Source organism: Agelaius tricolor, unplaced genomic scaffold, assembly GCF_023055355.1.
Source record: "Agelaius tricolor isolate 1412-34295 unplaced genomic scaffold, bAgeTri1.0.p SCAF_6, whole genome shotgun sequence".
Classification (NCBI taxonomy): Eukaryota; Metazoa; Chordata; class Aves; order Passeriformes; family Icteridae; genus Agelaius; species Agelaius tricolor.
In genome coordinates, this window is record NW_027269266.1 from 12032268 (window position 1) to 12046749 (window position 14482).

Here is a 14482-nt window from a genome sequence, read left to right on the forward strand (position 1 = left end):
CTCAGCTAACAAGCTGTTCCTGTTTTTAGGCTACTGGGAATGTTTATTGGCCACTGTTTTCCTCTTTTCTAAAGACATAGTTATTTCTTAAGACCCATATAAATCATAAGGTCACAAAACACATAAAAACTGTGACATTCTCTGTGATACAGGATAAAAATTAACTAAATTCAGGCTTAGCAGCTTTAAACATCTATGGTATATTTTAGCATAAGATAAATACATTTATTTAAGTTATATATACTTTTCAGTTCTAGGATACCCACAATAAAATGGCAATAAAGTTGCTCAATGGGACAAACTTTTCTATCCTGGTGTTTCAAATTGGTATGCTTTAACTGTGAGCTCTATTACAAAAACTGTAAATCTGAAACACTTTAAATAGTGATCTGTTTGCAATAAACATTAAGTAATCATACTTTATAAGAAAATTATAATTCTGAGGGTAATATTGAATTTCCTAATGCAGATTTCAAGAGCAGAATCTCAGAGAGAGGTTGCACTCATGTTGGATTGACACACTGATGTGTGCAAAATCAGACTACACCTGTAAGGACATGCATAAGTCATGCATTATCCACAGGGGTTTTATTTATAATGTCTCTACTGAAGTTAGACAACAAATTAATAGAAAAGCATTGGTTGGCAATTACTATAGTTTAAATTTACACAGACACTCTGCTTCCCAGCTCTCATCTGCTTTAGTGGTTTTGAAATGAACGCCTTCCAGGCTGAAAAGTTTCTTAGGCTGTTCTCTGGCTGAGAGAGAACTTTAGGAAAAAACATCTGAAATTATTCAGGTCTTTTCTTGTATAAAGAATACAAAAATATACACAGAGAAACACACACACATATGTGCATACACGTCCCACTTGCAAAACAGAAGACAAGCCACGGGACTTTTTCAGGCAGCTCTTCAACCACACTTAGTCAGATCAGAAGTCTGGAATTTGAAAGCACCATCCTTAAGTAAATGTTCCTTGCACTGCTCTTAGGAAATATCATTCAGATTTCACAAAGCCAGGGCTCCTTTAAAGTTGCCAACCCTAGGTATTACTCATGTGCTTAAGGGTTGTTTGTTAAAGTGGCAATGTACACAACCAAATGATTTTGTGCTGAGATAACGGCTCGCCAGGAAACTTGCAGACATTGCAAGTGGGTTGATCTCTGAACTACAAATGTTTGTTATTCAGCTTTGTGTGCCTCCTGTGCCAGAGAGCACTCCTAGATGTTATGGCCAGGCACTTTGCCTTCCCAAGTTTGTATTATTAGAAAGAAGTAAGGAGATGGTTTTCATCTACATGTTACAATAGTCTGCCAAAGATCTTCTCAGCATTATGGGAATGTTTACCTAATAATGCCACGTATCTCACACACTTAAGGACTCTGTTTTCAATACAGAAAAAAGTTTGAAAGTTTGGATCTCCTTTATGTAGTTCAAACTCAGTTTTTCTTCAGTGATAGCTCAAGAGAGTCTGACCCTCCTTTCCCCAGTAAAAATCCACAGGAAAAACTCTAATAACTGCACATGATGAAACACTGACAAGCCAAAAAGTTTCAAATGCAAAGCTGGACATTTTCCAATAACTCCACTTGTTTGTACATATGCCTAATCGTGTGGCTATATACAGGTTTGAGATACAGTCTCAGCAAAAAATCAATCCAATCATTTACATGTGTCACCCTTTCAGGCAAGGAAGACCCACAGCAGTCATTTATATCACTACAGACTAAGTATGTGAAGACACTAACCCCACAGTGGATTTTCCACTTGGCCCAAGGTCTGCCCACAGGGCATGTGATGCAGAAATCACAAGAAAAGGAACAACGCTGAGAAATATTGAACTCCAAGTGCCTAAAACTGCATCCTTAATATTCCCTAATGTAGTTCCTAACTGGAAGTAAATGAAAATGCCCATCATTTTACTGTATTTACAGAACTTCAGGACATAGTTGCTATGGAAGAGAATTGCTATAACTTCTGATCTAAAGCTGATATGTATGTCTGTAATTTCCTTTCTCCTTTAGCCTCTTTTAGTTTCATTAATTACAGGTATTGGTCAGAGAGGTTGTAGACAGCCCACAAGGGACAAATATCTGAGTTTCCCAAGTGTGGAACTTATTTTATGTTCTGAACTTTCACAGTTTCATGAAAAGCTAACATCTACCTTATACTTTTAAAAGTTGAGTTCCTAAGGTTGTGATTAATATACTACATAGATTCCCCAAAGGATAATTACAAATTAATCAGTGGTTCAAACTCCCAAATGGAGTTTTATAAGGTTGCCATAACTTTAAAGCGTTTCTTTCCTCCTTTCATGGAAAGAAAAAGGAGTCACAACCGATTCTGATCTCCATTTGATACAGCTCTTTCTCTGTTCTTTCAGCGTTCGAGGAAGCAAACCCAAGGCTTCTCTAACTTACCAATTAGGCAGGCTTTTAGTGAATTCAGCAGTACATGCACAGAGCACTCATCCAACCACAAATCATTAAACTTGTTAGGCACATGAAAACAATGTTTGATGGATATAGAGGTGTACAGTGAGTGCAAGTGTGTATATATGCATGAGTCTCTGTATGCAAGTTATTTAGTCTAGTTCTCCTACAGAAATGTATTTGTGATTCTGTGTGAGACTTTGCAGCCCCTTCTTCCAGTCATTCTATAGCTTAGGAAAACTTCCAAGTTTCAAGCCTCTGTTAAGAAGCTTTATTTGAAACCCACAGAAGCCACTAGGAATCTTTCCATTATTTCAGGAGAAGCTAGACTGGGCTCTTATGCTCAAAACACAGTATATGGCTATCTCAGCTTTGTTCCTTGCTGTTTGCAAAATTCCTGTAAGACTGCTGGCACTCAGTCTCTCTCTCCTGTCTCCACATATGTAAAATGAGAATGACAACTTTACCTCAGAGGAATGTCGCAAAGCTTCACTTATAAACAGATTGGCATACTTGGATGAAGTTGCTGTACTAACAAGAAGTTTTCTGATTGATGGGCATCTCTTGGGAGGTCATAGAAACAAAAACAAAACCATATAGTCAATTTTTTTGAATTTTTTTTTTTTTTTTGCTTTAAAGAGCCTATTCTTATGCATGATGGCTGTTTGTGCCATCTTTCTTGTTTCTCTTATCACCTAGAATATCTTTCCAAATCTAACCGTGTCAAATTAGTGGCTAAATGCTAATCTAAGCTTAAGCATAACCCTCGCACCTGAAACATCCACATGAAAAGCTTGAGGTACAGTGAGTAATAAGAAAGTTAGTTTTTAAAAAATGTAACTATTTTTCCAGTCTCTAAAACCCTTAGCTGTCTCAACATAGATAAAGTAACTATTAAACAACCAGTAAAAATTAGACTGCATTTCATTTTGTGAAGAACACTGGAAAGTTGGCAAGAGGTAAGATTTTGCAGTGAAATAGGGAAGTGAACAAGTTGTAAATGACTCTAATATCTTCCAGATGGCATATTTTACTTGGGAACTGAGTTTAAAGTAATTAGAGGCATGTGAAATTCCTATAAATACTAAACTTCACCAGTTTGACACTAGAAAGCTCCTTCCTCTCTGAAGTCTTTAAACTGCTAAGTGTTTCTTTTTCCCCCACTTAAAGTGGAAGTCAAGCATTTGTAAATTTGTCTTATTTGACAGACAGAAACCTTTTCCGTGAAAAGATAGCATTTTTCTGTGCCAGAAAGTTATGAACTGAAGTTTCTCACTGAAGAGGTTTAAAATTGAAAGTTTCTTCCCAGAAGAGGTTTTCATTTTTATATACTGGGATCATTATATTATAATTTATTACAGTGTGTGGCAAGCAGTGAAATCAGTGGAATTTACTGTAACTTCAAGATCAGTCTTTTCATTGGTGAAATGCTTTTTGCAAATAGATGTGCTGAAGACCTTAGCAGATGAATTTTGCTTTTACTTCCCTTAGGACATTGTAATGCTAAAATTTCAAAACCCAATCCATAACCTCTGGTTCTTCTTCATTTTCTGCATGACAATGTTACATGCATTCCAAAAGTGAATCCTGGTGTTCTCATTTCTGTTAAAGGATTTTCCAGATTTTATTTGATATTAATAGAATAGAACCAAGTAAACACAAGGTAAAATATTCTGTCACCACTTGCACCCTCTTTAGCCATATGTCAGTGTAAACCGACTTAGATCCATTGGTATAAAGGGCCTAATCTCATTTGCAGCAGATAAAGATCTGGCTATTGTTCTCACTGGAGCTGTACAGATAAAAGTGCAGATACAATCTTGCTTATTTGGTTCAGATCTTCAGTTCTGCCAGTCCCAGGTACTCAAAAAACATGAGCCAAAATGCAAGCATTTTGATGAAGGATACTCAGATTTTAAAATAGTAATGATTATTTTTGTTACTTCTGGATTTTAAAATGTTATTGGTTAAGATATGAGGCTTTTCAGATTCCTTTGTTCAGCAGAGAATTAAAAGCTTAATTTTAAATGAAAGTGCAAATCCCAATGCATTCAATTATTCTAGAAACCAGTGTAATAACAAGAGTGCTGCTAACATTGGTTAGAATTTAACTGTTGCAGTGGGTAACTGTAGATCTTCATTGATGTCTTTGTTACATCTTTTCTCTTTTTCACTGCCTCATTGTCTTGCACTAAAATAGACCCTCAGTAGTTCATTCTTAATGGAAACCCACCGTCAGTTAATGGCATTAGTAAATTACTGAACAGTGGCCAAATCCCAATGGCCTTATTCCCAGAAATCTCTTAGGTTGACAGGACCTTTGTATGAATAACTCCAGTGAATTTTGGCCCTGGGTGAACACCATAAAAACACCAGCTCACAAAAGACCAATGGAAACAAAGGCCCCCCAAACTGACAGTACATTACAAATCATTAATCGATTGCAAATTGTGCATTTAAATATCCAGCACTTTAAAGAACTCTGGGATTTAGATGATCTGTTGTCTCCCTCAGGGGGCTGCATCTGCACCATGAATCCAGTACAGGCAAAATCAGTTTAAAAGCTCCTGCCATGGGCACTGACTCCCACTTTCCCTTCTCATGGAGCTTGCACTGCCTGGTTCATCCTAATTCAACAGTGTGCATGTCCATCCTTGGAGAAATATCTGCTGGGCATTTTAATAGACTTGAAGAAAAAAGGGGAGGGAGGGAGGGAGGGAGGAAGGACACAGTGGGGTGGGGCTTAAAAAGGGAAAAAACCCTGCAGTTCCCTTGTCACCCGGTGATCAGGGAACACTTGTGCCCTGCTTAGACTTGTTAAGGACACAGCAGTCACCCAGGATCCTCTGAGGGCTGCATGCTGCTTTCCCTTCCATCAAGGTGTCTTGTCAGGCCCACGTGTGAGGAATTATTTCCCCTTGGTGTAGACACCTGCCCTGACAGTCCCAGCTAGAGGGAAGGCTGATGCATCTTCACACAATGGGTCAGTGCCCCAGGGCCCACGAGATGGGTTTACCTTACAGGAGGCCCTGGAGACTGCTCAGGCTGCACAGAGGAGGCTCAGATGAAGAGAAATGCAACAGATGCTGAGGTTACAGACAGAAAATCAGCCCATTCGGGGCTATGCCTAATTTTTTATTTTTTATAGCATGTACTTCTTTTTTCTTTTTGCTAATAAACTGGGATTAAGGCTGGTGTCCCTCGAGTGCCTGCAGCTTTTAAGCTTTTAGCTCTGGGATACAGATTGCCTTGTGCCACAAACACTGCAGTAAATCCCACACCTCTAACCCTCAGTAACTAATGGGGCACAAAGCCACAGTGCAGAACAACTTGAAGCTCTTTATTTAGATTTCTCCTTGCGATGCCTTCTGTTCGACTAAAGTGGAGACTTGTGAGGAATAAAAAAAAATCTTTATAAAATAAAGGCAAAAGAAAGATACGTACTAAGAAGAAAATTTTCAGAACCAAAGATAGTCTGACCAAGGTGGATAATTCATGTCAGGGAGAAATTTAGCAGCTTGGTTGGATGTGGAATTAGAGTGAACAAATAAAGAAACACTTGGGAAATTTTTTCATCCTAACAGGTGAATAGCCAAAGTATTCATAACAACTATGTAGATCACAGTAGGCTGCAGAAAAATATGGTATACTTGGATGTAAATTATAGTTTTATATATTTCACTGACTGTTTCATAAGATTAAATGGCAGATATTTAGATTTCAGCTGAGTTCTGCCTATTTCTTGAAAAGGAATTTTTTAAGGAAAAAGGCAGGAGATCTCACTGCCCTGGTAATAGGCAAATGTGTAGAAGCAGAATGTAGCTTGGCAGAATGGCTGGCTTCAGGAGCAGGCAGGGCTTTCCAGCACTTCCAGCACCTCACTTTCTGCAGTACAACATGCAATGGTGCAGTTCAGGGTCTCCAGCATGTTCAGAACTGAACCCCTATGTAAGCACTGTTACCACTTACTAGAAACTGGTACTAGAAAATTCACCAAAATTTGAATTCTGCAGCTCTTTATGTTTTTCACTGCCCAGGGCTCATTTTATAGGTATTGTTTGGCTTTTTCCCTAAAACCATACCTTAGACTTTCCGAAAAAGAACAAGTTCTTTGCAATTCCTTAAAGACTTTGTAGAGGAATTCTAGATTCCCTTATCTTTCCACTGGAAATGTCTCCCAGTCATGGCTTTACTAAACCATAAAATTAGGGCTAACTAGTATGGCCTGTGCAGGCAGCAGCTGGGAGGAGCAGGAAGTGTGTGTGAGCTCTTGCACAGCTATTTATCAGTCTCCCACCCAAAAGCCTTGCACACTACAGAGGGTGCAAACAGAACTGGGATATCTGCAAAGACCCAGGCAAGCAAAAAGGGAATGCCTTTTGCACCGTGGCAAAGCAGCTCCATGAACACATTCACCGACTGTCCTCTCTTCTGGGCAGGCATCTCCTATTTTCACATCTGAACTCACGCTCGAGTCTTTCACCCGAAACTGCACTCAGTGGCTAGCACCATGTTTATATTTACATCTCTCTGCCATAAGCCCTAAAGGACTATAAAATTACAAGAAATATTTGCCACACCATTGACAGCAGTAACTGAGTGAAGAATTGCCAAATGGGAAATCCAAATTTGCAAACTCAGTATTCTGGGCTGGGTGCCAAGTCTGTCTGGGTGCTGCGGAGGTGACACATTCAGTCTTCTCACAGGGATGCCAACGTGCCAACTGTATCCCTGGCACAGCATCTTCTGACAAACTTATGGAAAAGAACTGCTACCAAGTCCAGAGGGACATGCAAGCTGCTTTCTGAGCTTCCTTGGCAGCAACTCCATTCCCAAGTTGTGACTGTACTTTCTCCTATTTACAAGACCAGTTGTTTGTGATATGCTGTGGTCTCTGGTAGGCTTTTGAAAAGTGCAAAAATGACAGCAGGATGTTGGTTTCCAAGTATAAACTAGTAAAATCCAGAGTAATTTTATTTCTCTAAGAAAAAAATAATATAGCTACTCATTTACTGCAGCCCAGTTATCATATGTTGCCACCAGTGTGGGAGAATCCAAATCCATTTGTTAACTGCCAAAAGTAAAACATGATCATTAGAATATGAAGGTTGTGGGACTGATCTCTAAAGCTTCCTCTTTCCAAATTGTTCTTCTTACCCTTTGTCTCACAGCTAAACTTCTTCACTGTCTGTCAGTAATTTTTCAAAATGAAAGAAAAAAAATTGAAAAATCCTCCAATCTTCCATGGGGCTGCATGACCTCTAACTTGCAAAAATCCATTAGAAGAAAGCCTTTTAGTAACCAAATTGTGTCATTTACAACTGCACAGCAGCCAGGAAGAGCACCATAAATTACGATTCTGTCACTACAGCAGACAATGGAAAGTGTGGGCAGGCTATTGCTATAAAGGAGGAAAACTAGGAGAGTGATAGAATTTAATTTAAATAGGGGGGTTTTGCCTAATTTACTTCATATAATAGCAAAATTGGTACTTACAGGTTACTTATTTTTTGGCTGTATATGGAAGCAAGACTATAGTAAGACTATATAACATTGTTTGTTTTCAAGGTGTACCAGAATAAAAGCACCAAATCCAAGCCTTTTGAATTTTTATCTCCTTTATATATGAAGCAAAAAAGAATGTAAAATTTGCTTAGCATTTTTATTTAATTTTTTTTCACACCATTTGAAAATTTGTCTACTGTTGAATCTTGAGCAAAGAATGGTGCCTGGGAAAATGGTGAAATAATGTCACCATGGGGTAAATGGAGCAAAGACTGTCACTGAGATGCTGTGGGTTTATGTGGTTACTCTTTCTTTTTAACAAGCAGCTGATTATTTGGAGAAAGGTTGCCTTGTTAAAAATTCTCAGCATACTTTTTTTTCCCAAAATATAAAAATTAGTAGCATGTATCCCAGAGTACTTTCAATGGTTTTTGCAGGGAACCTAGAGATGGCATTTTTAAAGATATTTCTGAGAAGGGAAAATAAAAAACAAACCAGACAAAACCCCAAAAATTCTGAAGTCTCTTTACAGCTCTTCTCCTTACTTTCAAATCTTGTTATACACATATCATAAAGACATTATAGAAAGAAAAAAAGTCTAATTTTAAAAAATACAGGCTACTTAAGTATCTGTAAAATTATCTCAGAAATGCATATTTCCGCTTTGTATTTCCACCAGTCTGCACTGGGACAGTGAAGCTAGTGAGCTGAGCAATTGCTACTAGAAAAACCAAATACATAAGAAGAAATGCAGTTAGCACAATATTTCACATATGTTAATGCTTACAGTTCCATCAGTGTCAGCTTTATTTTCTATTTGATATACACCAAAGCTGGCACACAATTTTAACTGATGAGGTAATGTCATTTTTAATTTAAGGAGCCTTAAGCTGTCCACTTTAACTAGTGATATCATCTTTGCAGCTGTCTCACAGGACTTCATGTAAACATAAGTAATGTGCCCTGGATGGTTTGGAGCAGAGTTGTTAAAAATGACATTGGTCATCATGAAGACATTTTTTTTTCCTTTGATCTCTTTAAAAATGCCAGACACACTTTATTGTCCTGTCATTTTTAGCTCTTCCTTGTATATTAATATGCTTGGAACATTTCAGTAAGCATAACAGTAGAATATAAAGGTCTAAACAAATTAATGGCAACATTTTAATGTCAGTCGTAGTAAGATAATGAAAAGTAAATGAGATTGTCTGGCTAACAGCAACTTGTTAAATGAAAGGGCAGCGTGGCTGAGACTCAGAGGCAGCAGCAAGGAAAAGCCTTTTGCTGCTGCCTGAAAGAGTCACAGTTCACAACCCAAGCTCCAAAAGCCACCACTTTCTAGGAGAAGATAAAACTGCTTCTACAGATTGGGTCTGATCCTCCTTCCTGTCTGTGGTCAAGTGAAATCATCTGCTAATAAAACTTAAGAACAGACCTGTCTCTGCACCTGCAGTTCTCCTTTCATTCTCAGTTGTATTCCTTGGGCTGGTTTAGCATCCCCAGCCTGCTGGGCTTGCTCTCCTCAGCCCTTGAACACCAAATCTGTCAGAGCAGACACTGCACATTGGCATCTCTGGTGACAGGGCTGAGGAGACCTAAAGTGTTGCTCACAGGCAAACTTTTACTAGCAATCATTATTTGGTTATTACATGCTTTTCTTTATACAGTCTTAGGTTTGATGTAAATCATCACTGAGATTTTTAGCCCAGTCTGTCTAGTAATCACATGCTGTACAAATATAAATGTAGTAACGTGCACTTCTTGATTCAAATACCTAAGCAAAGGTGATTTGTATTGAAACAATTTTTGTCTGAGAAAAGCCAAGTGCTGTGACTGACTTGTGGATTTTGTGATGTGCTCCAAACTATTTGTCCAGATAATAAGGAAAAGAACAGATTTTTCTACCACTGATCTGCAGCATCATGGAGTTTTGAGCAAAATCTAATGTTTAGGGATTTATTTATTATTCTGTGGACATATGTTTGGAGCACAGCATATGGAAATCAAAGCATTGTTCATAAAGAGCTACAGCCAAGAAGACATTTTTGAATTCATAACAGAACTTCACAGTTTGAAAAGAATGCTATGCATTATGTATTGATAACAACACTACACAGACAAAGGAACACAATTTAATAATACAGAATTGTGCTCGTGAGATTTCCTTTTTTTTTTTTTTGTTAATTGGTTACTTTAGCTGACATTGTCTGCAAGCATAATGGACACCATTCTTCCTAATAGTTCCATGTTGCCAGATGATGTCTACAGACATAATGTAGTCCATTTTAATTATTTCATTTTGCTTACATCTTTCAGCATAATGCATTTTCCAAGCAAGCTAGCATTTTTCTTGATTATCTATGTTGTGTTATGGTTTCTAAATTAATTAGGTCTCCTTCTTTCCTGGAAGTTAAAAGTTTCTTCCTTCCATTTATCTACCAGGTATGATTATGTTGAAGTGATTGATGGAGATAATGCTGAAGGACGCTTATGGGGAAAGTACTGTGGAAAAATTGCTCCCCCTCCTGTAGTGTCTACAGGACCATATCTTTTTATTAAATTTGTTTCTGACTATGAGACACATGGAGCAGGATTTTCTATCCGTTATGAAGTTTTCAAAAGAGGTAAGAAACTATTCATTTTTACATTGTTCATTCTGATTTTTACTTGCATCAGAAAGTTCACCTTAATTCTTTGGAATGGGGAAAATGCATGAAAATGCTTGAAAGGGAAAATCTTATTACTCCAGTCATTCCAAGGTGGGGTGTGTGTTCAGTGGGTATAAATCATCACGAGTCCAGTGGGTCAGCTGCGTCTGAGGGTTGACTCCTCTGCATGAAATATGGTAGTTTTCGTCAGCTGTTTGTTCCAACCATCTTAAAACCATTAGCTTTATTGCTTTCCTTTTTTTTTTTTTTAATAATTGCTGTATGATTTACAATGTTACTGCCTCAACAGCACTGCAACCTTCTGAGTCCCTGGGTTATTTTGGTTAGTGTTTTGCTCTGCGCTCCCAAGAGATGGCTGCGGGCTCGGAAAGGACCCGAGTACACGTGGGCAGCAGATGATGTTGCTGCTGCTTTCACAAATCATGTTTGGGAGGTAAAAGGGAGAAGCAGCTCACACTGATCAGGCATGACCTGCTGGATGCTCGTGCCAGGAATTAGTGCCAGTGAGCACAATTAGCTTCATGAGGCACAGAGAAACAGAGAGTGCAGGATTAACCAGACAGAGAGACACTCCCTCTTTTATAACACTCTTCCTGAGTCAATAGCTAGAAGGGCTGTAAGGTCACTCTTTTTGGCATACATCTTCTCTATAGCTGGATGGAGAGTAATAATTCATATATTCCATTCCTGGAGAATACAGGACCAAAACTCATCATGTATGAAAAGACAATAACATTCATTTTCTAGGAAAAAAATTTGACTTCAACATCAATGTTTAGGGTCATATTCACAAAAGCAGCTCAAAACTTCAAATTTCCAATGCACACCACTCCCAGTCGGTGCCCCATTTTCAGAACCAGTCCAAGTCCCTTTTATGCACCTAAACCAGAGCCAGATTTTTAGCTGTGTTCAGCACACACTCTTGGTGGCAGCTGTACTGTTAATGAGGAGAAACACAGTAGTGAAGTCTCTTTTCTATTGCTATTGCTGCTCTGCACAGTGCTAATTGGGGCCACAGACCTCTTGTTCACCATCTTCCCTGTCTGTAAATCCACTCTTGACTCCCAGAAATTCTTTTGCTGACCTCCAGGGTCACATTTTTTGAAAGAATTCAGCATCCAAATGACACCAAGCTTTCCTGAAAAAATATCTCTATTTATTTTGATATCCTTTGGAGCCTAAACTCTTGAAAATGTGTTCTGACGTTTCTCAGTGCTTATATATGCAGTACCATCTTTCATGAAGAACAAGGCTGAAACACAAGAGGAAGTGAAAGAATGATCTGTGAAACAATCTATTTTAGTAACTGAACCCTTTCAAGAAAAAAATTTTTATTTATTTCCTGACAGTGTAGTGACAACTCAGAACTCTGACAGGAACATTGTGTTTATTTCCTTGTGTGGTCATTTACATGCCTCAAAGATGCACATTTACCATGTTAAGATGGCATTATGAATGTGATTTTACACACATGGAAGTCAGGAAATGCAAAATTATGGCTCCCAGAGCAACTTTAACTCCAGTTCATTCCACATAAACTGTATATTAAGGCAGGACAGTTATCACCATGCAGTGTTAGAAAATGCCATGTGTACACAAAGGATACAAATTATCATTGCTGTGGGAACACAGCCCTATTTAACTTCTGAAAAAATGCATATATGCTGTACCAGTTTTGCATTTTAATATCTGTGCCAAATAAATCAGTTCACCCTTTTGCATAGGTGAAAGGTGAAGCTCAGCTGCTCACACCAGACAAGTATGTCTGGTTTAGCATATTCACAACTTAGCTCATCATTTCCCAGGTATGGGCTCGGGAAGAATGATCCCAAGCCCAAGGTCCTGTGGTGCTGAGCTGAAGGCTGAGCTTCATTCCAGCACACAATCTATTTTTGCCCATTACTCTTTACTTCTCATTCAGCTCCGTAGCCAGAGAGACACTGAAGAAGTTGTAAAACTAAAACAGGACTAAAACATTTTGCCCAACACTTAGCCCACATGAAATTTGCATCATTTTGGCTTGGGCAGACATTCTATTTTAGGGCGCACGAGTGACGTATTCACTAGGAAAGGATCTACACAGTTCACATTCAACATTCCTAACTTTAGTCAACTAAATTTATGGTGTAAACTGAGAGAAAAGAAAGTGTCGACCAAGAAGGCAAATGATTTTTTGGCTCAGTGACACCCACAGATAGCAGATTAAATTATCCCCAATGTCATCTCTTTTTCTTTGCTCTCTCTGTTGCCTCCTCTCTGTATTTCCTTCAGTTCATATTTCTTCCTTTGTTTCATGCACATGTACACATGTAGTTTCTCCACCTCAGAAGTATCTACTTTTGGTATCTCCACTGGAACCTTTTCTGCCAGTTTTCCATGCACATTGTCCCATGGAGTTCCTCGTAGCCTCAGTATTGATATAATTCCTGCAGCTGCTTCACAGTGTCAGTAAAGGGTCAAAATCTTTGGAGGGCATTTTAGTGAGAAAGCACCCCTGAAAACAGTTTCTGTTTCTTGCACCAGATTGATTCAAACATGTTTAAAATAAAGCAAGCTGGCATCGAGATACTATGTGTAAGAGCCTGACGAGTGAACACACTCGGAGCCAGGATCTGGCTGTATTTAATAAACCAATAATGATCCTGGCTTACATTTTATATTGCATCTTTTATTGGATTCCAAGAGGAGTACAGAGCAGTTTATACTATGAATGGCATAGCAAAGCTATTTTATCCTGGAACAGCAGCTACTGGTGGGAGTGAAGAGCAACAACCAGAATATAACCCTCCCCTGCATGACAAGGAGACAAGGGAATGACAGGGAGAGAAGAGGAATATTCAACTAATGTGTAAGGGGGTGATTTAATTATAGGCAAAATGTAATTTCCCAAATTGGAATGGGTCAGGTTACATGAGCATCAATATCCACATCTTCCAAAATATGCCATGAAGTGTTCTGAATATTGATGTGATAGTTCAAGAATTTCCTCTCAGTGTCTGTTGAAGGGCAAGGATACCTGAACTGAGTAAATTCATTCAGACCTCTCTCTTGAGTGCTGAATTTAGCTGGGAGGTGGCCAGATCTGTGGGGGGTAATATGTTTGGCACATTCACAATGAAAACATTTTCTATAGTGAAATAAGAGTATTCATATATGCAACAAGCCAGACTGTTTTCCTTCAATGATCTGTGTTAGGCATTGGAAATCCTCTAAGGCTCCTGACTACAGTCTCTAAGGATGCTGGGCATCCTCATCCAGATTGGGGCCTCACACACGCCACCCTCCAGCACAGACCTGCCTGCTGCAACCAAGCTCTGCTCTCTGTGTCCTTCCTCTGCTCCATGTCTAAGGACCTTCATTTGAGTCATGCTACTCAAACTCCCCAGGCCAGCTGATATCCACCAATGCCCCAAGTCCTGTAAATCACTCTATTAAATCTGGAGTGTCAAAAGGCAGACCTTGTGGGAAGATGTGTGGGCAGTGCCTGCAGCTGACTTCTGAGTACATCTGCAGGTGTGGGATCCACAGAGAGGATTCCTGAGGGACCTGAATAAAGGAGAAATGAGATCTATCAACAAGAGAGGTATTCCAGTTTGTCCCAGTACTCACAAAGGCAAATCCAGTGACCTGGCCTTTTATACCCTCAAATCTTCACTACCAGTTTCCTGCTCCACCAAGAGCACTGTTTGGAGCATCCCATTATGCCATGGTGGGAACATCAGGGAAAGCTGGTGTGTCAACACTGACATTAGGTGACTTCTAGCAACACTGCCTGTAATCACACAGTTTATCATGCCCACACTAACAGCAACATTTTACTGGTGCACCTGTGTCAACACCACTCAGAATGAGTCACTCACCCTCAGTACATG

The 14482-nt window shown here is 39.0% G+C and overlaps 1 protein-coding gene across 2 annotated transcripts in view; it reads left to right on the forward strand.

Annotated features, from left to right (window-relative positions):
• Positions 1-14482, forward strand: part of NRP1 (neuropilin 1) — a 114068-nt gene that overhangs the window by 36165 nt on the left and 63421 nt on the right. For both annotated transcript variants that reach the window (XM_071428688.1, XM_071428689.1), the window contains exon 4: positions 10384-10565. In XM_071428688.1, coding sequence (XP_071284789.1) covers positions 10384-10565 — 182 coding nt within the window. The remainder of the gene's footprint in view (positions 1-10383; positions 10566-14482) is intronic.